Source organism: Salvelinus alpinus, chromosome 1 (assembly GCF_045679555.1).
Source record: "Salvelinus alpinus chromosome 1, SLU_Salpinus.1, whole genome shotgun sequence".
NCBI lineage: Eukaryota > Metazoa > Chordata > Actinopteri > Salmoniformes > Salmonidae > Salvelinus > Salvelinus alpinus.
In genome coordinates, this window is record NC_092086.1 from 49,853,522 (window position 1) to 49,876,757 (window position 23,236).

General features: G+C 46.2%; 1 protein-coding gene across 1 annotated transcript in view; it reads left to right on the plus strand.

The window, feature by feature from the left end:
• Positions 1-23,236, plus strand: part of LOC139579020 (C-type mannose receptor 2-like) — a 50,552-nt gene that overhangs the window by 15,311 nt on the left and 12,005 nt on the right. Inside the window, exons 6-25 of the mRNA XM_071407233.1 lie at positions 103-246; positions 737-928; positions 1,778-1,932; positions 2,098-2,202; positions 5,761-5,876; positions 6,007-6,155; positions 6,483-6,703; positions 8,058-8,203; positions 8,704-8,800; positions 10,702-10,831; positions 12,217-12,249; positions 12,356-12,522; positions 12,876-13,044; positions 13,144-13,286; positions 13,535-13,649; positions 14,367-14,533; positions 14,755-14,863; positions 15,085-15,323; positions 15,558-15,723; positions 22,395-22,544. Coding sequence (XP_071263334.1) covers positions 103-246; positions 737-928; positions 1,778-1,932; positions 2,098-2,202; positions 5,761-5,876; positions 6,007-6,155; positions 6,483-6,703; positions 8,058-8,203; positions 8,704-8,800; positions 10,702-10,831; positions 12,217-12,249; positions 12,356-12,522; positions 12,876-13,044; positions 13,144-13,286; positions 13,535-13,649; positions 14,367-14,533; positions 14,755-14,863; positions 15,085-15,323; positions 15,558-15,723; positions 22,395-22,544 — 2,913 coding nt within the window. The remainder of the gene's footprint in view (positions 1-102; positions 247-736; positions 929-1,777; positions 1,933-2,097; positions 2,203-5,760; positions 5,877-6,006; positions 6,156-6,482; positions 6,704-8,057; positions 8,204-8,703; positions 8,801-10,701; positions 10,832-12,216; positions 12,250-12,355; positions 12,523-12,875; positions 13,045-13,143; positions 13,287-13,534; positions 13,650-14,366; positions 14,534-14,754; positions 14,864-15,084; positions 15,324-15,557; positions 15,724-22,394; positions 22,545-23,236) is intronic.

Sequence of the window (23,236 nt, forward strand, 5' to 3'; positions counted from 1 at the left end):
CCTCTAGCATCTGTTTACAACACTAACACCACAGACTACACAGAGAACTTCTAAGCTGTCTCTTCTTTCTATCTCCCAATATTCGTTCTATTTCAATCCCAGACCAGCCGAGCCATGTGGAGGAGGTGAACTGTGCGGTGATCAGGACAGAGTCATCTGGCCGCTGGCAGAACAGAGACTGCTCTGTAGCCCTTCCCTACGTCTGTAAGAAGAGGCCCAATGCCACCCTGGACCCCTTCACCACCGGTACGTCTGCCTAGTCACCGGTCGAGACTCCTTATCAAATCCTCCCTGCTAAAGCTTTTACAGATGTTGGAGCTTGACTTGATTACTCTTCTGTTGCTGAGACAGGCACATTTGTAGTGTATTTGAGTTTTAAAAAGGCTTCTAATGTTTGTAATTTCCACTTTCAAATTTCAGACTTGATTTTCCCCTACGAGAAATGTATCAACCCCTGCAAAATGTAAATTTGTTACAATCCACATAATAGTTCACATTTCCTGTTGCTGCAGGATTATTTTCCCTCTGTAGCAAACAGGCTCAAATTAAGATCCTACATCTGTAGCTTGTTGTTTCATGGACAGTTACATACACTGAATGTGAGTAGTTACAGTTTAAAAACAAAACTAGATTTGTGTAGCTATCGGGTTATATGCTCCCTACTGTGTTAACAAATTGTTAATATAGGATATATTTCCCTTCTGTTTGCTCTCTGTCTCTGCTCTGTGGGCTGCAGACTCGTGGGCGGATGATGAGAAGTACGAGTGTGATGTGGGCTGGCAGGCGTTCCAGGCAGGCTGCTACAGACTGACGTCAGAGAAGGTGGACTGGGATGCTGCTCAGAAAACCTGTCAGAAAATGGAGGCCAACCTGGTCAGCCTCCACACCCTGCCTGAACTAGAGTTCATCATCAACAACATCAAGCGAGGTACACAGATAATACAGCACGTCATGGAAAGGTACCTCAACCTGAAGACAGGTAGCTACACAGATACTGCAATACTGTACATGTCACAGAGAGAAGCTTCGACTTCAGTGTCCAACAGTTTCTCTCATAGGAGACATTTGATCTTGTTTCTTGTTTGTTTTTATAAATAGCACATATGTACAATTTGTTTAGGTTGTTTACCTGAAACAACAGAAATGAAATGAAATAAAAAGATACAGTACCAGTCAAAAGTTTGGAAGGTTTTTGGTTACGACATGATTCCATATGTGTTATTTCATAGCTTTGATGTCTTTCACTATTATTCTACAAAGTGGAAATAAAGAAAAACCCTTGAATGAGTAGGTTTGTCCAAACGTTTGACTGGTACTGTATATAATAAGATATTTACTACTTTCTGCACCCCCGCACTATAAGGACAGGGGTTGGCAAACTGTAGTTACACGCCTACCCTACACTCTTAGAAAGAATGGTGCTATCTAGAACCTAAACGGGTTCTTCGGCTATCCTCATTGGAAAACCCTTTGTAGAACCCTTTTTGGTTCCAGCTAGAAAGAACCCTTTTAGTTCCAAGTCGAATCCTTTTGTGTTCAAGGTAGAACCCTTTCCACGGAGGGCTCTACATGGAACCCTTAAGGGTTGTACCTAGAAACAAAAAGGGTTCTCCTATGGGGACAACCGAAGAACCCTTTAGGAACACTTTAGTTGAAGCGTGTCTAATGCTCCACTCCACTCACTGCTTCTCCCATCTTGTTTCTGTCCTAATGTGATTGCTGTAGTGTCTGCTCCTCTCTGCTCTGTGATAGTTATCGTCATATCTCTGTGTGTCAGATGTGGAGGAGCTGTGGATTGGTCTCCATGACACGGCTATGCAGATGGACTTCCAGTGGACAGACCACACGCCTGTCATCTTCACTTACTGGCACCCCTTTGAGCCCAACAACTTCCAAAACACCCCCGAGGACTGTGTCACCATCTGGGGACCCGTGAGTGACCCTTAGCCTTTGACCCCTATAGTCTGGACCCTTCGTCATCTCACAGCTGTGTGTTCTCACTGCCAGCAAGCCTCGTTACGGAACACTATTGTTTATACTCTGCAGCTGTGTCCTCTCTCTTTCTGTGTGTGTGCGTCTGGGCGTGTGTGTGTACAGGAAGGCCGCTGGAATGACAGTCCCTGTAACCAGACCCTGCCGTCCATCTGTAAGAAAGCAGCCCAGAAGACTGACGGACAGGCACAGGACCACGGGTGCAAACCAGTAAGATTTACTATAGTCTCTTTCTTTATTTCGCTCTTTCTACGTTCTCTTGTTCCCTCTCTCTCTCTCTCTCTCTCTCTCTCTCTCTCTCTCTCTCTCTCTCTCTCTCTCTCTCTCTCTCTCTCTCTCTCTCTCTCTCTCTCTCTCTCTCTCTCTCTCTCTCTCTCTCTCTCTCTCTCTCTCGGTCACTACTTTCTCTCTCCCTCTCTCTCTTTCTCACTCCTTCCTCTCAATCTGTGTTTCTCCCTCTCTGTCCCTCTCGCTGTCTGTCTATAAAGGTTATATTCACAGTTCTAGCAGCGTCACGCTGTTCTAACTCCAGATGCAGACAGTCAGCACTGGCACTCTGAATGCAGATTGTGAATATTTGAGTGCACCCCCTCACACTCTGCCCCCTCCCTGTACACCGCCCCTCTGCCCTCTGACCACCCCTCCGCCCCAGTCTGTATTTGCTGTGAAACACCCCCTCAGGGCCAGGGAGGTCAGCCAGACAGCCTACCCAAATCAAATCAAATCAATCAAATTTTTTATTAGTCACATACACATGGTTAGCAGATGTTAATGCGAGTGTAGCGAAATGCTTGTGCTTCTAGTTCCGACAATGCAGTAATAACCAACAGTAATCTAACCTAACAATTCCACACTACTACCTTACACACACACACAAGTGTAAAGGGATAAAGAATATGTACATAAAGATATATGAATGAGTGGTGGTACAGAACGGCATGGCAGATGCAGTAGATGGTATAGAGTACGGTATATACATATGAGATGAGTACTGTAGGGTATGTAAACATAAGTGGCATAGTTTAAAGTGGCTAGTGGTACATGTATTGCATAAAGATGGCAAGATGCAGTAGATGATATAGAGTACAGTATATATACATATGAGATGGGTAATGTAGGGTATGTAAACATTGTATTAAGTGGCATTGCTTAAAGTGGCTAGTGGTACATTTTTACATAATTTCCATCAATTCCCATTTTTAAAGTGGCTGGAGTTGGGTCAGTATGTTGGCAGCGGCCGCTAAATGTTAGTGGTGGCTGTTTAACAGTCTGATGGCCTTGAGATAGAAGCTGTTTTTCAGTCTCTCGGTCCCTGCTTTGATGCACCTGTACTGACCTCGCCTTCTGGATGATAGCGGGGTGAACAGGCAGTGGCTTGGGTGGTTGTTGTCCTTGATGATCTTTATGGCCTTCCTGTGACATCGGGTGGTGTAGGTGTCCTGGAGGGCAGGTAGTTTGCCCCTGGTGATGCGTTCTGCAGACCTCACTACCCTCTGGAGAGCCTTACGGTTGTGGGCGGAGCAGTTGCCGTACCAGGCGGTGATACAGCCCGACAGGATGCTCTCGATTGTGCATCTGTAGAAGTTTGTGAGTGCTTTTGGTGACAAGCCGAATTTCTTCAGCCTCCTGAGGTTGAAGAGGCGCTGCTGCGCCTTCTTCACAACGCTGTCTGTGTGGGTGGACCAGTTCAGTTTGTCCGTGATGTGTACACCGAGGAACTTAAAACTTTCCACCTTCTCCACTACTGACCCGTCGATGTGGATAGGGGGGTGCTCCCTCTGCTGTTTCCTGAAGTCCACAATCATCTCCTTTGTTTTGTTGACGTTGAGTATGAGGTTATTTTCCTGACACCACACTCCGAGGGCCCTCACCTCCTCCCTGTAGGCCGTCTCGTCGTTGTTGGTGATCAAGCCTACCACTGTAGTGTCATCCGCAAACTTGATGATTGAGTTGGAGGCGTGCATGGCCACGCAGTCGTGGGTGAACAGGGAGTACAGGAGAGGGCTCAGAACGCACCCTTGTGGGGCCCCAGTGTTGAGGATCAGCGGGGTGGAGATGTTGTTACCTACCCTCACCACCTGGGGGCGGCCCGTCAGGAAGTCCAGGACCCAGTTGCACAGGGCGGGGTCGAGACCCAGGGTCTCGAGCTTGATGACGAGTTTGGAGGGTACTATGGTGTTAAATGCTGAGCTGTAATCGATGAACAGCATTCTCACATGGGTATTCCTCTTGTCCAGATGGGTTAGGGCAGTGTGCAGTGTGGTTGCGATTGCGTCGTCTGTGGACCTATTGGGTCGGTAAGCAAATTGGAGTGGGTCTAGGGTGTCCGGTAGGGTGGAGGTGATATGGTCCTTGACTAGTCTCTCAAAGCACTTCATGATGACGGAAGTCCCCCAGACAGCACCACAAATGTGTTAACATTCACAAAAATACCCACACACAAATTAACCATATCCACAGGTCTCACATCTGGTAAATCCATCCATCCATCCATCCATCCATCCATCCATCCATCTCTCTCTCTCTCTCTCTCTCTCTCTCTCTCTCTCTCTCTCTCTCTCTCTCTCTCTCTCTCTCTCTCTCTCTCTCTCTCTCTCTCTCTCTCTCTCTCCCCCCCCTCTCTCTTTCTCTCTCTCTCTCTCCCCCCCCTCTCTCTCTCTCTCTCTCTCTCTCTGTCTCTGTCTGTCTCTCTTTCTGCAATTTCACAGACTGTAATTCTCTTCTTATCTTTCCGCCATGGTTGTGTGCTCTCCTCTCCTGCTATATTTCAACCCTCTCCTCCTGTTTAAAGGGTAAAAACGTTTACTCAGGCAAAGGTATTACTGTTTGATCCTGATGCTTCAGTAATTTCGTGTTTATGCGCTCCCTCACTCCCTCACTAGACATGACGGATAGCCCAGCTAATGCCTCATGGCAAATGAGTTACTGCCGTTAGCTTGGCTCCTGCTTGGCCAACTTCTCTGTGGAGTTGACTGCGTTGTGCGAGTTGTATGAGTTAATGCTCGCTTTTTGAGTTAACTCAACATCTGAAGAGAAAGTGTGAGACAACCAAGTTACCGACTTAATGGTCCAGCGGTTCTGTGGTTCTGTCGGAACAATAGGGTCTATAGGATCCGTAGCTCATTGGCTCATTGGCTCAGGGAACTGTAACACTAGAGATCCCCAGAGAGTGTTGCATTGTGGGTCATGTGACAGGAGAGAGAGAACGAGAGAGAGAAATAGATAGCATACGCATCTGCCTCTCCAGTATGAGGCTCATAAAGAGGAACGTGGCTCGCCAGCTGGACGACTTTGAGGTTTCTCCCTTCCTGCCAAGTGCAGTTGTGCAAAAGCCTGAAGTTGGACTAAATCACACAAAGTGACTTTCCCTCTCTCTTCCTCTATCACATACGCACTCACTTCAACACACACGTGTACACGACTACACACTCAAAGCCTTGTGACATTTTGTGTGTTGGCTGTTCTCTCGGTCTGTACACGTCTGCAGATAAGCACTGAGAGGAGAGAGAGAGGGGTGGAGCGAGAGAGCGGTTTGAGAGAGAGTGTAGTTCTGAGCCTGGACTTGTTCTGTCCTGCCCCGGTTTTATAAGTAGGGAAAAATAATTGCCCTTTCCTTATTATCCATGTGTTGTTTATAGTACTTTATGCTTATACGTTCCCATCTCATCTGGTTGTGTTTTCATGCAAGTCTCTGGATGTAGATAGATCTCTTTGGACAGTTATTATTTCTGTGCCTGCTCAACCTTTCTCCTCTCTCTCTCTCGTCAGGGCTGGAGATGGCACAGTCCGGCCTGCTACTGGGTCGGAGAGGAGCAGGTGGCCTTCGAGGAGGGCAGGAAGGCCTGCGCTGGCAGCGGAGCTACCCTCATCACCATCACCAATAGGTACACACACACATGCATACTTGTACATACACTCATGCACGTACGCAAGCACACACAGACACAAACACACACACACACACACCTAGTGTAACCTCTGACCCCTGAGCCTTGTCCATGTGCGATGTTGTAGGTTTGAGCAGGCATTTGTCAACAGTCTGGTGTTTGGCCGTTCTGGGGATTCATTCTGGATAGCACTGCTTGACCAGAACAGCCCCGGAAAATTCCACTGGCTCAGTGGGGATGAAGTGGCCTATACCAACTGGAACAGAGACCAGCCAGGTGGGACATGGACCTCTGTCTCTCTATCTGTCCACAGAGCTATCATGACGGACATGTTGGTCTTGTACTAGTCTTCAGGACACCTGTCTGTGCCATATGCCCAGAGCCCTGTCAAAACTAGATATGGTATAAACACTAATCTCTTGAGTATTCATTGTGGCTAAATTGCCAATGACTTAATCCGGTGATTGGTTTACCATTTTCAAGACCATCTTTTGCCATTATCTCTACCATCCCCACTGGTGTGTCAATCAGTCAGTTACTCCCAGACCCACACTCATACAACTACGTAACATGGACCACTCTCTCCCCCCTCTCCTCTGTCAGGAGGAAACATCAAAGGGGGCTGTGTAACCATGGAGACGGGCTCCGCCACAGGCCTATGGGAGGTGAAGGACTGTGCGTCGGCCCGGGCTAAGTTCATCTGTAGACTGAACCAGGACACGTCCCTCAGCCCTGAGCCCCCCGCCCCGCACCCCACCCCCAGCCTCACTGGATCCTGCCCCAACGGGTGGAAGACAAACGGCAAGCTGCACCACTGCTACAAGGTATCCTACGCCTTTACCGCCGCTTGATAAACTCAGCAAAAAAAGAAACGTCCCTTTTTCAGGATCCTGTCTTTCAAAGATAATTCATAAAAATCCAAATAACTTCACAGATCTTCATGGTAAAGGGTTTAAACACTGTTTCCCATGCTTGTTCAATGAACCATAAACAATTAATGAACATGCACCTGTGGAACGGTCGTTAAGACACTAACAGCTTACAGACGGTAGGCAATTAAGGTCACAGTTATGAAAACTTAGGACACTAAAGAGGCCTTTCTATGGACTCTGAAAAACACCAAAAGAAAGATGCCCAGGGTCCCTGCTCAACTGCGTGACCGTGCCTTTGGCATGCTGCAAGGAGGCATGAGGACTGCAGATGTGGCCAGGGCAATAAATTGCAATGTCTGTACTATGAGTTGCCTAAGACAGCGCTACAGGGAGACAGGATCGACAGGTAATCGTCCTCGCAGTGGCAGACCACGTGTAACAACACCTGCACAGGATCGGTACAGCCGAATGAATAAGCGTTACACTGAGCCCTGTACTCTGGAGCGGGATCGATTTGGAGGTGGAGAGTCTGTCATGGTCTGGGGCGGTGTGTCACAGCATCATCGGACTGAGCTTGTTGTCATTGCTGGCAATCTCAACGCTGTGACCCCCCCTTTGTTCAGGGACACATTATTCCATTTCTGTTAGTCACATGTCTGTGGAACTTGTTCAGGTTATGTCTCAGTTGTTGAATCTTGTTATGTTCATACAAATATTTACACATGTTAAGTTTGCTGAAAATAAACGCAGTTGACAGTGAGAGGACGTTTCTTTTTTTGCTGAGTTTATTACTACACATATAGTTTAAGCATATGTATTAGTTTAGTCAATATACATACCATTTATTTGCCTCTAACACCTCTGTGTGTGTGTGTGTATGCCCGTGTCTGCCTGCGTGCCTGCATGTGTGTGTGTGTGTGTATGCCCGTGCTTGCCTGTCTGCCTGCGTGCCTGCATGTGTGTGTGTGTGTGTATGCCCGTGCTTGCCTGTCTGCCTGCGTGCCTGCATGTGTGTGTGTGTATGCCCGTGCTTGCCTGTCTGCCTGCGTGCCTGCATGTGTGTGTGTGTGTATGCACGTGCCTGCCTGTGTGCCTGCATGTGCCTGTGTGTGTGTGTATGCGCCTGCCTGCGTGCCTGTGTGTGTGTGTGTGTATGCGCGTGCCTGTCTGCCTGCCTGCCTGTGTGCCTGCGTGTGTGTGTGTGTGTGTGTGTGTGTGTGTGTGTGTGTGTGTGTGTGTGTGTGTGTGTGTGTGTGTGTGTGTGTGTATGCGCCTGTCTGCCTGCATGTGTGTGTGTGTGTCCCAGGTGTTTGACTCGGCCCAGATGGACCAGAAGCTGAGCTGGCTGCAGGCCCACCTAGCCTGTCAGAGACACCATGGAGCCAACCTGCTGAGTGTCAGTGGCCCAGAGGAGGAGCACTTCATACTGCAGATACTACACGAAGCCTTTGGGTGGGTGGACACTCCACCTTGATCATGCATGGGTTGTATGAATGGGTCTCTATTACAGGGCCTAGACTGGATGGAGGGAGAATGTGGTTCTTATTTGAAAAGGGGATGGGTTTGTAATTTAAAGAGGGAATGTGGTGGTAATGGTGAGGATGATAATAATAAATGTATATAATAATAATTTTTGGGGGTGCTTATATTTGTCCTGTTACACACAGTGTGTAAAGGAAATACATTTTTTGCATATCCCAACTCCCCCTGAGATACCCGCAGGGAGTGGGGTCACAGCCAGGGTCACCATTGTACATCACCTCTGGAGCAATTAGGGTTAAGTGCCTGGCTCAAGGGCACAGTGACAGATTATATATATTTTTTATGGCGATGACTATGATGCTGATGATGGTGATGATGATAGTAATGATGATGATGCTGCTGCTGATGATGATAATGACAATAATGATGATGCTGATGCTGACGATGCTGCTGCTGCTGATGGTCCACAGGGAGTCAGAGGACCATGAGCAGCACTGGTTCTGGATCGGGCTGAACCGCAGGAACCCCATGGACAACGGGAGCTGGAAGTGGAGCGATGGACTGGCTGTGAGTCACAGCATGACCATCCAGTCATCCAGCCCCAGCATTACATCACAGCATGTCTATGGACCTAATTCGAGCAGCCAAACCACAGCACTATCTATTATTGACCCAGCTTAACACAGCAACCTTGATTTACTGATAGCTACAGCCCAGCTGCAACAATATACAGCCTCTTGCACCATATACATGTACCTCAAAGCTTATAGATATACAGTGCTGTGGGCAAGTATTTGCCCCCTTCCTGATTTCTAATTTTTTTGCACATTTGTCACACTTAAATGTTTCAGATCATCAAACTAATTTTAATATTACACAAAGATAACCCAAGTAAACACAAAATGCAGTTTTTAAGTGATGATTTTATTTATTAAGGGAAAAAGCTATCCGAACCTTCATGGCCCTATGTGAAAAAGTAATTGACCCCTTAACCTAATAACTGGTTGTGCCACCCTCAGCAGCAACAACTGCAATCAAGCGTTTGCGATAACTGGTAATGAGTCTTTCACATCGCTGTGGAGGAATTCCCACTCTTCTTTGCAGAATTGTTTTAATTCAGCCACATTGGAGGGTTTTTGAGCATGAACTGCCTTTTTAAGGTTACGCCACAGCATCTCAATCGGATTCTAGTCCGGACTTTGACTAGGTCACTCCAAAACTTTCATTTCGTTTTTTTTAAGCCATCCAGAGGTGGACTTGCTGTTGTCTTTTGGATCATTGTCCTGCTGCAGAACCCAAGGGCACTTCAGCTTATGGTCACGAACTGATGGCCCGACATTCTCCTTCAGGATTTTTTGGTAGAGAGCAGAATTCATGGTTCCATCAATCACAACAAGTCAACAAGGTCCTGAAGCTGCAAAGCAGTCCCAGACCATCACACTACCACCACCATCACACTACCACCACCATATTTGACTGTTGGTATGATGCTCTTCTTCTGAAATGCTGTGTTATTTTTACGCCAGATGTAACGGGACGCACACCTTCCAAAAAGTTCAACTTTTGTCACGTCAGACCACTGAATATTTGGGGATCAGCAAGATGTTTTTTGCCAAAAGTGAGACGAGCCTTTATGTTCTTTTTGGTCAGCAGTGGTTTTCGCCTTGGAACTCTGCCATGGATGCCATTTTTGCCCAGTGTCTTTCTTATGGTTGAATCATGAACACTGACCTTAACTGAGGCAAGTGAGGTCTGCAGTTCTTTAGATGTTGTTGTGGGTTCTTTTGTGACCTCTTGGATGAGTCGTCGCTGCGCTCTTGGGGTAATTTTGGTAGGCCGGCCACTCCTGGGAAGGTTCACCACTGTTCCAAATTTTCTCCATTTGTGGATAATGGCTCTCACCGTGGTTCGCTGGAGTCCCAAAGCTTAAGAAATGGCTTTGCAACCCTTTCCAGACTGATAGATGTCAATTACTTTGTTTCTCATCGGTTCCTGAATGTCTTTGGATCACGGCATGATGTCTTGCTTTTTGAGATCTTCTGGCCTACTTCACTTTGTCAGACAGGTTCTATTTAAGTGATTTCTTGATTCAACAGGTCTGGCAGTAATCAGGCCTGGGTGTGGCTCGTGAAATTGAACTCAGCTTTCCAAAGAATGTGATTAACCACAGTGAATTCATGATTTAACAAGGGGGGGCAATTACTTTGTCACATTGGGCCATGAAGGTTCGGATAGCTTTTTTCCCCTTAATAAATAAAATCATCACTTAAAAACTGCATTTTGTGTTTACTAGGGTTATCTTTGTGTAATATAACAATTTGTTTGATGATCTGAAACATTTACGTGTGACAAATGTGCAAAAAAATAAGAAATCAGGAAGGGGGCAAATACTTTTCACAGCACTGTAGCTACCTACTTGTTAAGCTATTTTTGTAAAGTCCTCTAACCCATCTTCCTCTGCATGTCAGTATACGTACCAGAACTTTGGGCGTTACTACTACAACGTCCGTCAGTGTGCAGCAGCAGACCTGGGCACCATGACCTGGCTGGCCATGCGCTGTGACTCTGGACTGGACTGGATCTGCAAGATCCCCAAAGGTAACAGCAAGACAACGGAACCACACATAGACACAGATACAGTCACAAAGCAGTGCTACTGCTGTATACAGACACAATAGAGACACGCTGACACGAGGGGCCCTTGTTATTGCCTGAAAGCTTTCATTTTGAATATTCAAGTCTGTGTTATGTAGTGGTGAGCGATTAACCAACATGTTTTTTTTTCTCTCGGTTATTAAACAACTAATTGTCCGACGTCGGTTCAGTTACTTGAATTCCATGTAGTTTTTTTTTGGGGGGGGGGGTGAGCCTAATGTGCTGTTTCTCTAGAGAGAAATCAAATAATTCAGGAGAGAAATCCAGTCAATAACTATGTGGGATGTTGAAGGGAGTTGTAGTTTTCATTAAGCAAATATGTGACCGCCCCGGGCTCGATTCGGAGTTATGTAGCAAAATTTGAAATTGTGTTTTTTACATTGCATAAAAGTAGAGACTCGGAGCTAGAACATTTTATATCTTACACTACAGTCAGTGATTCATTTGTAACTCGGGAGGTGCTGGAACAAAAAGGGAGCGCGAGAGGGGGTTGGAGGAGTTCTGAGGTACCGGAAAATCACCTTTATAATAAAGCGTTGCATGCATTTCATCACATTTGCTTAGTGACACAGAGCAGTAGAGTCGAGGCACTTGCAGAAGTTGCACACATTGGGGCCATTTTTTGTAGCCTAGGGTCCGGTAAGAATGTGGCCTTTTATAAACGCATTTCATGCGATTCTAAGTCATTTTACATGACTGGAGACTTTGGCAGAATATTTTTAATACAGCACAAATGAGAATCTGAGATCCATAAAAACGACCTAGGCCAAGGTGTGTGGTGACGCATGTTGTAGGCTACAATATGAGGAGGAAATAGTCCTAAAAGTCCTAAATAGTCCTAAAAATACTTTCCGGTTTCACTGACTCACCGAATGACATGCAGCTCACTTGCTGGTGATGGCCAATGCGCTCGTGCCAAAAGCCTATCTCTCGCTTGTTTTACTTTGTAGAACAATATTTGGAAGTTGAACAAATAAACTCAGCAAAAAAGAAACGTCCTCTCACTGTCAACTGCGCTTATTTTCAACAAACTTAACATGTGTAAATATTTGTTTGAACATAACAAGATTCAACAACTGAGACATTAACTGAACAAGTTCCACAAACATGTGACTAACAGAAATGGAATAATGTGTCCCTGAACAAAGGGGGGGTCAAAATCAAAAGTAACAGTCAGTATCTGGTGTGGCCACCAGCTGCATTAAGTACTGCAGTGCACTTCCTCCTCATGGACTGCACCAGATTTGCCAGTTCTTGCTGTGAGATGTTACCCCACTTATATATATCTGAAGGATGAATTCAGACCACTTTTTGTTTTGTGTTTTCAGGAAAAATTGATAAGGATCCAAACCCCACTGAAGGTCAGTTTATAAACCACCCTCTCATTATGTCTGTTGTTTTTATAATCTTCCATCATAACCCACTAGCACCAACTTTTCTTTCCCATCTTTCCCCTCATCCCCCCAGCCCCCACTGCCAGTGAGTGGGTGGGCTTCCAGGAGGCAGAGTATAAGTTCTTTGACCACCGGTCTACGTGGGACCAAGCCCAGAGGATCTGCTCCTGGTTCGATGCTTCTCTGGCTTCCATCCACTCTTCTGCGGAGGAGGTTTTCCTTGCCAACACACTGCACAAGGTACCACACACAAGCTTTAATGAACACATTATAACAACTTTATCACCCTTCATGAAGTAACACATCCACTGCTGAGAAGGAGGCCTTCCTGGTTGACATAGTGCACAAGGTGCGCTACATAACCTTTATAACCCTTCATTAAAAAAAAGTTATAACCCTTTTATAACTACTTCATGTTCATGAAGAATGTGACAGAATTAAACATCCACATGGGCACTTTCATATCTCTACAAATGGTACCAACCACCACATGGATGGACATGAGCTGTTTGCTGTACTGTACATCGCTGCATGTCACTGGAGGTCAAGTGTCTATGACTAGAGGTCATGTGTGTTTTCTCTCTCGCCTGCAGATGACCAAAGTAGAGGGGGACCACTGGTGGGTGGGGCTTCATACGTATGAGAACGATGGCCGTTTCCACTGGTCAGACCACTCTGTGCTCAACTATGTGTCCTGGGCTTTCGGCAGGCCACACCCACTCAGCCGCGACCGCAAGTGTGTCCACATGTCAGTCAGCAAAGGTGAGGATTCTGGGATACTGTGCAGTTTGTCCTGTAAATAGCATATTTTGTGATTATTTTTTAACACTATTTCCTCTTTCATTCTAAAACGTTCTACAGCGGAGTGGGCAGATCAGAAATGCCACTCAGACCTGCCCTACGTCTGTAAGAGAGTGAATGTCACAGGCACCATCCCACCCACACCCTCCACCCCGCTGCCCCCTGCGGGCTGCCCCAATGGCTGGGCCCCCTTCCTGCACAAGGTAGGGCTCCTGGGTTATGTAGTTTCTACGGTGCTGATAAAGATATGCCAGTTATATGAATGTGACATTACTGTGTTATGTTTTGATTTGATCTTCCGTTTTAGCCTCTCAGTTGTTATCAGATCTCACGTTAGATCTCAAACAGACCTCTGACCTGAGGTACTGGTTTCTCCTGGGTTATGTTACGTGTGAGAGCATGATGGTCCTTCCTGACCTGACCTCTGACCTTCCTGTTTGTGTGTGTGTAGTGTTATAAGGTGTTTGGTCATGAGGAGAGCCAGAGGGCCAAATGGTCAGGAGCCAGGCTCATGTGTGAGTTTCAAGGAGGAGCCTTGGCTGTGGTGCCCAATCACGTGGAGCAAGGTAGTTTTATACTCAACTGACACACGTACTCACACACGCACTCACGCACGCACGCGCTCACTCACACACGCACACACAAACAAACAAACACACGCACGGTTTCACATACACAAGAGCAAACACACACATCAAATCAAATCAAATCAAGTTTATTTTATATAGCCCTTCGTACATCAGCTAATATCTCGAAGTGCTGTACAGACACCCAGCCTAAAACCCCAAACAGCAAGCAATGCAGGTGTAGAAGCACGGTGGCTAGGAAAAACTCCCTAGAAAGGCCAAAACCTAGGAAGAAACCTAGAGAGGAACCAGGCTATGAGGGGTGGCCAGTCCTCTTCTGGCTGTGCTGGGTGGAGATTATAACAGAACTATGCCAAGATGTTCAAAATGTTCATAAGTGACAAGCATGGTCAAATAATAATCATGAATAATTTTCAGTTGGCTTTTCATAGCCGATCATCAAGAGTTGAAAATAGCAGGTCCGGGACAGGTGGCGGTTCCATCACATACACCATCAATAACATCAGTGGTTCCCAAACTGTCGGCGTTCGGCAGGGGGGGGGGGGGTGGGGGGTGGGGTGGTGGGGGTTTCATGTCAGTTATTGCAGACCTTAGAGAGCTTTTTAGAACTTGTCCAGTTCCCCAGTGATGAAAGGGGGGCATGATTGAAAAAGTTTGGGAAGCACTGAATGACATCATGCATGCTGTCTCCCACAGCCTTTGTCACCACTCTGCTGTCCAATGTGAGTTTTGACCTGTGGGTGGGGTTGACGTCTAACTCTAAAGGCCACTTCCAGTGGGCTCGTCCTGGACTCCTCAGCTACACCAACTGGGCCTCTGGAGAACCCCTGGACAACAGTGGACCACTCCACAACAAGACTCCGGTACATACCACCCTGGTCTAATCTTTTTCTGTATTAATCCAGTCTTTGGTGGCATCCCAAATGGCACCCTATTCCCTACATAGTGCACTACTTCAGAACTAGGGTACTAGTCAAAAGTAGTTCATTATATATGGAATATGGTGCCATTTGGGACACATATTTGGTCCGTGGGTCCAGTCTTTGTCATGTCCATTGTTGATGACATCATTGTCACCTAACAGGGGAACTGTGTGGTGATGATCCATGGGAACCCAACAAAAAATACGGGCATGTGGGCATCCCGGGACTGTGAGATGGAGAACCATGGCTACATCTGCCAGAAGAAACAAGGTACAGGACATGTCACAACTCCAAACAGCACAGCCACGCACAATTCAACAGTGCATAACATAACTAACCAGTGAATTATGTAACTGACAAGCAGTCCTGTGTGAATCTATTACATAGTACTGTACCTATTGAAACACATACCTGATATATTAAACAGTTGTGTTTATATCAGTCAGCAGAAACAGTTTCCTTTATATACTGATATAACTTTGTCTCCTTAGACCCAGCTCTGCCCCCTGGCGCTGCCCTCCTGCCCCCCTCCCTGTCCGGAGCCCTGGACCTGGGTGGGGTGTCGTACCGCATAGTGAAGAAGCGCCTGGACTGGATGGGGGCGCTGCATGTGTGCGAGTCTCTGAACGGGACGTTGGCTTCAGTGAGAGACCCCTACCAACAGGCTTACCTCACCCTGCTGATGAACAGCCTACACCTCCCAGCATGGATCGGCCTTTACAACTATGGGGTGAGGCCCTGGACATGACAAGCTGGGAGGAGTTATGCACTTCTACAAGATCTTTTATTGGTTTGTTTTGATACAACAACATGGTAACATGTAGGGTGAGATCACTGTTTCACGACAAATCAATATTACATTGATATAATCAGATCTTCAAAGATTGATTTAACTAGATTGACCAATGAGGTAAGACTTGGGGTCAGAATATTAGGATGAACTCCTCCTCTGTTCCACACTCAGGGACGGAGCTTCAGCTGGTTGGGCGAGGAGGACCTGATTTACACTGCCTGGCGGGATGGGGAGCCTAATACACTGTCTGGATGTGGTCACATGACCACGGTGGGGCAGTGGACTATGACCCCCTGTGACGCTAAACTGGACGCTGCCATCTGTCAGATTAATACAGGTGTGTGTGTGTGTGTGTGTCTGTGTGCATCCGTGTGTGTGTGCATGTTTGTGTGTGTGCCTTATCAATAGGGTAATACAGTATATGAACATGTGTGTAAGTTATATAGTGTGTGTAAGCCCCCCCCCTCTCTCTCTCTCTCTCTCTCTCTCTCTCTCTCTCTCTCTCTCTCTCTCTCTCTCTCTTTCTCTCTCTCTCTCTCTCTCTCTCTCTCTCTCTCTCTCTCTCTCTCTCTCTCTCTCTCTCTCTCTCTCTCTCTCTCTCTCTCAATTCAATTCAATTCAAGGGGCTTTATTGGCATGGGAAACATGTGTTAACATTGCCAAAGCAAGTGAGGTAGATAATACACAAAAGTGAAATAAACAATACAAATTAACAGTAAACATTACACATACAGAAGTTTCAAAACAAGAAAGACATTACAAATGTCATATTATATATATACAGTGTTGTAACAATGTACAAATGGTTAAAGCACACAAGTTAAAATAAATAAGCATAAATATGGGTTGTATTTACAATGGTGTTTGTTCTTCACTGGTTGCCCTTTTCTTGTGGCAACAGGTCACAAATCTTGCTGCTGTGATGGCACACTGTGGAATTTCACCCAGTAGATATGGGAGTTTATCAAAATTGGATTTGTTTTCAAATTCTTTGTGGATCTGTGTAATCTGAGGGAAATATGTCTCTCTAATATGGTCATACATTGGGCAGGAGGTTAGGAAGTGCAGCTCAGTTTCCACCTCATTTTGTGGGCAGTGAGCACATAGCCTGTCTTCTCTTGAGAGCCATGTCTGCCTACGGCGGCCTTTCTCAATAGCAAGGCTATGCTCACTGAGTCTGTACATAGTCAAAGCTTTCCTTAAGTTTGGGTCAGTCACAGTGGTCAGGTATTCTGCCACTGTGTACTCTCTGTTTAGGGCCAAATAGCATTCTAGTTTGCTCTGTTTTTTTGTTAATTCTTTCCAATGTGTCAAGTAATTATCTTTTTGTTTTCTCATGATTTGGTTGGGTCTAATTGTGCTGTTGTCCTGGGGCTCTGTGGGGTGTGTTTGTGTTTGTGAACAGAGCCCTAGGACCAGCTTGCTTAGGGGACTCTTCTCCAGGTTCATCTCTCTGTAGGTGATGGCTTTGTTATGGAAGGTTTGGGAATCGCTTCCTTTTAGGAGTTGTAGAATTTAACGGCTCTTTTCTGGATTTTGATAATTAGTGGGTATCGGCCTAATTCTGCTCTGCATGCATTATTTGGTGTTCTACGTTGTACACGGAGGATATTTTTGCAGAATTCTGCATGCAGAGTCTCAATTTGGTGTTTGTCCCATTTTGTGAAATCTTGGTTGGTGAGCGGACCCCAGACCTCACAACCATAAAGGGCAATGGGCTCTATGACTGATTCAAGTATTTTTAGCCAGATCCTAATTGGTATGTTGAAATTTATGTTCCTTTTGATGGCATAGAATGCCCTTCTTGCCTTGTCTCTCAGATCGTTCACAGCTCTGTGGAAGCTACCTGTGGTGCTGATGTTTAGGCCGAGGTATGTATAGTTTTTTGTGTGCTCTAGGGCAACGGTGTCTAGATGGAATTTGTGGTCCTGGCGACTGGACCTTTTTTGGAACACCATTATTTTGGTCTTACTGAGATTTACTGTCAGGGCCCAGGTCTGACAGAATCTGTGCAGAAGATCTAGGTGCTGTTGTAGGCCCTCCTTGGTTGGTGACAGAAGCACCAGATCATCAGCAAACAGTAGACATTTGACTTCGGATTCTAGTAGGGTGAGACCGGGTGCTGCAGACTGTTCTAGTGCCCGCGCCAATTCGTTGATATATATGTTGAAGAGGGTGGGGCTTAAGCTGCATCCCTGTCTCACCCCACGACCCTGTGAGAAGAAATGTGTGTGTCTTTTGCCAATTTTAACCGCACACTTGTTGTTTGTGTACATGGATTTTATAATGTCGTATGTTTTACCCCCAACACCACTTTCCATCAATTTGTATAGCAGACCCTCATGCCAAATTGAGTCGAAGGCTTTTTTGAAATCAACAAAGCATGAGAAGACTTTGCCTTTGTTTTGGTTTGTTTGGTTGTCAATTAGGGTGTGTAGGGTGAATACATGGTCTGTTGTACGGTAATTTGGTAAAAAGCCAATTTGACATTTGCTCAGTACATTGTTTTCATTGAGGAAATGTACGAGTCTGCTGTTAATGATAATGCAGAGTATTTTCCCAAGGTTACTGTTGACGCATATTCCACGGTAGTTATTGGGGTCAAATTTGTCTCCACTTTTGTGGATTGGGGTGATCAGTCCTTGGTTCCAAATATTGGGGAAGATGCCAGAGCTAAGGACGATGTTAAAGAGTTTTAATATAGCCAATTGGAATTTGTTGTCTGTATATTTGATCATTTCATTAAGGATACCATCAACACCACAGGCCTTTTTGGGTTGGAGGGTTTTTATTTTGTCCTGTAACTCATTCAAGGTAATTGGAGAATCCAGTGGGTTCTGGTAGTCTTTAATAGTTGATTCTAGGATTTGTATTTGATCATGTATATGTTTTTGCTCTTTATTCTTTGTTATAGAGCCAAAAAGATTGGAGAAGTGGTTTACCCATACATCTCCATTTTGGATAGATAATTCTTCGTGTTGTTGTTTGTTTAGTGTTTTCCAATTTTCCCAGAATTGGTTAGAGTCTATGGATTCTTCAATTACATTGAGCTGATTTCTGACGTGCTGTTCCTTCTTTTTCCGTAGTGTATTTCTGTATTGTTTTAGTGATTCACCATAGTGAAGGCGTAGACTCAGGTTTTCCGGGTCTCTATGTTTTTGGTTGGACAGGTTTCTCAATTTCTTTCTTAGATTTTTGCATTCTTTATCAAACCATTTGTCATTGTTGTTCATTTTCTTCGGTTTTCTATTTGAGATTTGTAGATTTGATAGGGAAGCTGAGAGGTCAAATATACTGTTAAGATTTTCTACTGCCAAGTTTACACCTTCACTATTGCAGTGGAACGTTTTACCCAGGAAGTTGTCTAAAAGGGATTGAATTTGCTGTTGCCTAATTGTTTTTTGGTAGGTTTCCAAACTGCATTCCTTCCATCTATAGCATTTCTTAATGTTACTCAGTTCCTTTGGCTTTGATGCCTCATGATTGAGTATTGCTCTGTTCAAGTAGACTGTGATTTTGCTGTGGTCTGATAGGGGTGTCAGTGGGCTGACTGTGAACGCTCTGAGAGACTCTGGGTTGAGGTCAGTGATAAAGTAGTCTACAGTGCTACTGCCAAGAGATGAGCTATAGGTGTACCTACCATAGGAGTCCCCTCGAAGCCTACCATTGACTATGTACATACCCAGCGTGCGACAGAGCTGCAGGAGTTGTGACCCGTTTTTGTTGGTTATGTTGTCATAGTTGTGCCTAGGTGGGCATATGGGGGAGGGAATGCTGTCACCTCCAGGTAGGTGTTTGTCCCCCTGTGTGCTGAGGGTGTCAGGTTCCTGTCCAGTTCTGGCATTTAGGTCGCCACAGACTAATACATGTCCCTGGGCCTGGAAATGATTGATTTCCCCCTCCAGGATGGAGAAGCTGTCTTCATTAAAGTATGGGGATTCTAGTGGGGGGATATAGGTAGCACACAGGAGGACATTTGTCTCTGTTAAGATAATTTCCTTTTGAATTTCAAGCCAAATGTAAAATGTTCCTGTTTTGATTAATTTAATGGAGTGAGTTAGGTCTGCTCTATACCAAATTAGCATTCCCCCTGAGTCCCTTCCCTGTTTCACACCTGGTAGTTTGGTGGATGGGACTACCAGCTCTCTGTAACCTAGAGGGCAACCAGTGGGTCCGTCTCCTCTATACCATGTTTCTTGCAGGATGACAATGTCTGCATTACCGATTTCTTTGGTGAAGTCCGGGTTCCTGCTCTTTAGGCCAAAGGCAGATGACCTCAGACCTTGGATATTCCAGGATGATATAGTGAAGGCTTTTTGTTCCATAAAGTGTCCAATGTTGTTGGTCGGGGTTTGGCCTCAGGCCAGTAAGTGTGAGCAGAGCCTGCTGAGCATCTGGTACATGCCGTTGGCTTGGGCGAGTGTAAGAGTGGGGGTTGGGCCTGTTTGCCCGCTCACTACCTGGGCGTATGTGTGACTTCCATGTTGATGCCCTCTTTGCGGGGGTGGGGTGGGCAGGAGTGGCATGGGTCTGATCTGAGGGGGCCTAAATTGGGTGTGGGCATGGTTGATGTGGGGGGGGTGTGTAGGTCCAGGGGGGGGTCCTGGAGGTCTTGGAGGGTGTCTCGCTGGTCTGGGTGGGGTGTCTATTGATCTGTTGCTCCTGTGTGAAGTGTTGGGGCTACGTTTGAGAGCGATGTCCTTTAGAGTCCGGGCAAAGGTGGGCACTGCTGCCTTGTAGAGGTGGACCTGGTCATAGAGGCTGTTCAAGTCCAGGGTGGAGTGGTGGGCCAGAAAAACATTTGGTTTTGAGGCACAGTCACGGGAAATGCTTGCGTTTACCCGCTGTATTGTAGCAGGGTGGAAGTCTTTTCGTGGTAGCAGGGTGGAGATGACCACTTGTGCGTTGGGGAAAGTAGAAGAAGCTTTTTCAATCACTCCCTTCAGTGCTGTGGCCACCCTTTCCTGCTGTGCTCTCAGGTCGTTTGTGCCTGTGTGTATTATTATGTGGCTAGGTGAGCCTAGTTTGTCCTCAGACAGAAGGTCTAGGGCGCGCTGGGTGTTTGGACACCAGAGTTTAGACACACTGTGTTTGGGAAAAAGTTTTTTTTCTTCTATATATTTCCCATTTGAGTCCATAAGAAGGACAATCTGTGTCTTGTGTTTGTCCTCAGTGGGTGTGGGGGGGTTGTCAGGAGGGCTATCAGGGTGGCTGACAGGGGGGGTGCTCAGAGGGGGTGAGAGCTGCTGGGCTTGGGGTTTTTCTTTTGTCTGTTCTGTTGTGATGTCGTTTCTATGGTCAGGGTCTGGTGTGGACTGTTCTGCTGTGGTGTCGAGACTTTTGTCGGGTGCTGAGGTGGGCTGTTCTGCTGGCGTCTCTGTGGGGATGGCCACCTCCCTAGTGGGTTGTTCTCTGTCACATGCCATCCCCCTCAACCTCTCCTCCAGCAGTCTGATCCTCTCCTCCATCCCCTTCTCCCTCTCCTCCTGTAGTCTGATCCTCTCCTCCATCCCCTTCTCCCTCTCCTCCTGTAGTCTGATCCTCTCCTCCATCCCCCTCTCCCTCTCCTCCTGTAGTCTGATCCTCTCCTCTAGTGCTCTGTTCTTCTCCTGCTCCTGTTCTTTCTCCTGTTGATGTTGTCTCACCACTGTCCATAGTGCAGATATGTCTTTATCCACCTCCAGCTCTCCAGGTCTGGTTAAGGGGGTGTTGTTGTGCTGGACTGTTGTCTGGGTCTGTGCTGACTGGAGTGTGATCACCTGCTGTTCCAGCTCCACCTGCCTTACCTCCAGCTGGGTGAATTTATCCTTCATTTCAATGAGGGAGAAGTACTCTGTACTGGGAGGTTGACTGTCTGCTGAGGGTTGCTCGTCTGTGGGGTTATATGGTGAAGAGGTTTGGTCTGACCCACTTGGGGTGGGGGTATCTTTATCAAGGGAGAGCTTCTCCTGCTGGGCTAATTCTTTGATTAGGTGAAAGTCCAGCTGAAACTGTTTGTGGTTGCCCTGTACCAATACTGTTCCAGACTTATAGAGATTTATATTAGCTGACTCCTCGTCCTCATTGTCAAGAATCCTGAGTTTCCACCCCTCGTTAACCCCCCCTCTCTTAACAGAGGGGTAGTGTGCTAATATAGCACTGTGCCATGCCTGGGGATGGTTTGTGTGGAAGATAAGGTTGCTGATGTTCCCATTTTTGTAATAGTCAGCAAAAAGTGTCTCTTGATTTTCCATAAGGAGCTTCATTTTGTGATCTTTTCTTGTCTTGTCATTTTTTACATGCACAGGGTACTGTATTTTAATTACCTCTGAACAGCAGGAGGGAGCTTCTAAGGCCTCTCCATTTGGTTGGGGTAGACTATTCGACTCTCCTGCCATTGTTGGGCTAATGGGCTTTGACACCTCTCACTTGACACTTAAGTGCTAGTTGAAGCTGTATCAAGCTTGGCAGAATTATATTACTATTCAGTCCTTATAAAGTAGTGTCATGTATTTTTCTTCTTGGCTTTTGGAAATCAAATATAGTTTCAGACTAAACATTACTCACTCAGTTCCAGGTTGGGTGGTGTTCTCAGGTTTCTGTTGTTTTCCAGAGGATTTGCTGAATATAATAATTAATCCTTGGTAGATGTGAACCTTCCAGGTGATTCCGTAAATCCGTCCAAAATCAGGTTGTAGGTTTTGAGTTTTGATTTGAAGTGAAGGTTATGTTGTAGAGGGTAGCATCCTGTATGGGTTCCTGACAAAAAATCCAAGTTTATCTAACTCTAAATTTATCTTTTTTAAAGAAAATGCTGAAAAATGCAGGAGCTCATCTGATCGTGACCCACCTCTCTCTCTCTCTCTCTCTCTCTCTCTCTCTCTCTCTCTCTCTCTCTCTCTCTCTCTCTCTCTCTCTCTCTCTCTCTCTCTCTCTCTCTCTCTCTCTCTCTCTCTCTCTCTCTCTCTCTCTCTCTCTCTCTCTCTCTCTCTCTCTCTCTCTCTCTCTCTCTCTCTCTCTCTCCACCAGAGGAGGCTGTGGTGCACAAGTGGAGTTTCCCAGGACAGTGCCCTCACTCTCTGGGCGACTGGGCCTGGGTGACTTTCAGGAACCACTGCTACTCCTTCAACCTGCAGAACCTCCGGCTGCAGACCGACGCCCACTCCTCCTGCAGGAAGGGTAAGGAGGACACTCTGTCAACAGCCAATGCCCTTAGTCAGCCAGACATTCCTTAGTCTTTTTACATGCACATCGGCTGTGTTCCAAATGGTATCCTTTTGCCTATGTAGTACACTACTTTTGACCAGAGCCCTATAGAGAATAGGATGCCATTTTGGACGTACACCAGTGGATTCTGCGACGCGGTTAGACTTTAGTAGCTAGGACTGCTATTTCTTGTCCTGGAATCCCGCTTAACTGACAGGTTAAAGTCTGCTTGAAAGAGCCGCTAACCTAGCTAAGCTGCTAGCCATCAAGCTAACAAAGTTAGTCCCAGATTAGTTTTCCAATGGAACCCTCCTTATCTGGAGAAGTAAATTAATGGTTCCAGCCCTGTAGGAGCTCTATCTACTACGCTTTGTTTTGGGACAAACCAGATCACTCAGAGTTCCAATGCGGCAATTGTTTGCTGCCGAGGATTAAAGGCTTGAGGTTGCTTCCTTGATTATGCAGGTCACCAGCCTAAGTAAAAAAAACTAGGGAAAACGCAGAGTGAAATGTTTTCCTTTCCTACGCCGATGGCTGGACGGCGTTCGCACTTGTTGGATGCATCTCAGCCTTGTCGTTTGTCGTTATCCGACTGGCCGGTGTTGCCAGGAGTTCGTTCACCAGGGGAGCCATCTCCTGCCTCACTTTCCCCATCTGATAGCGGA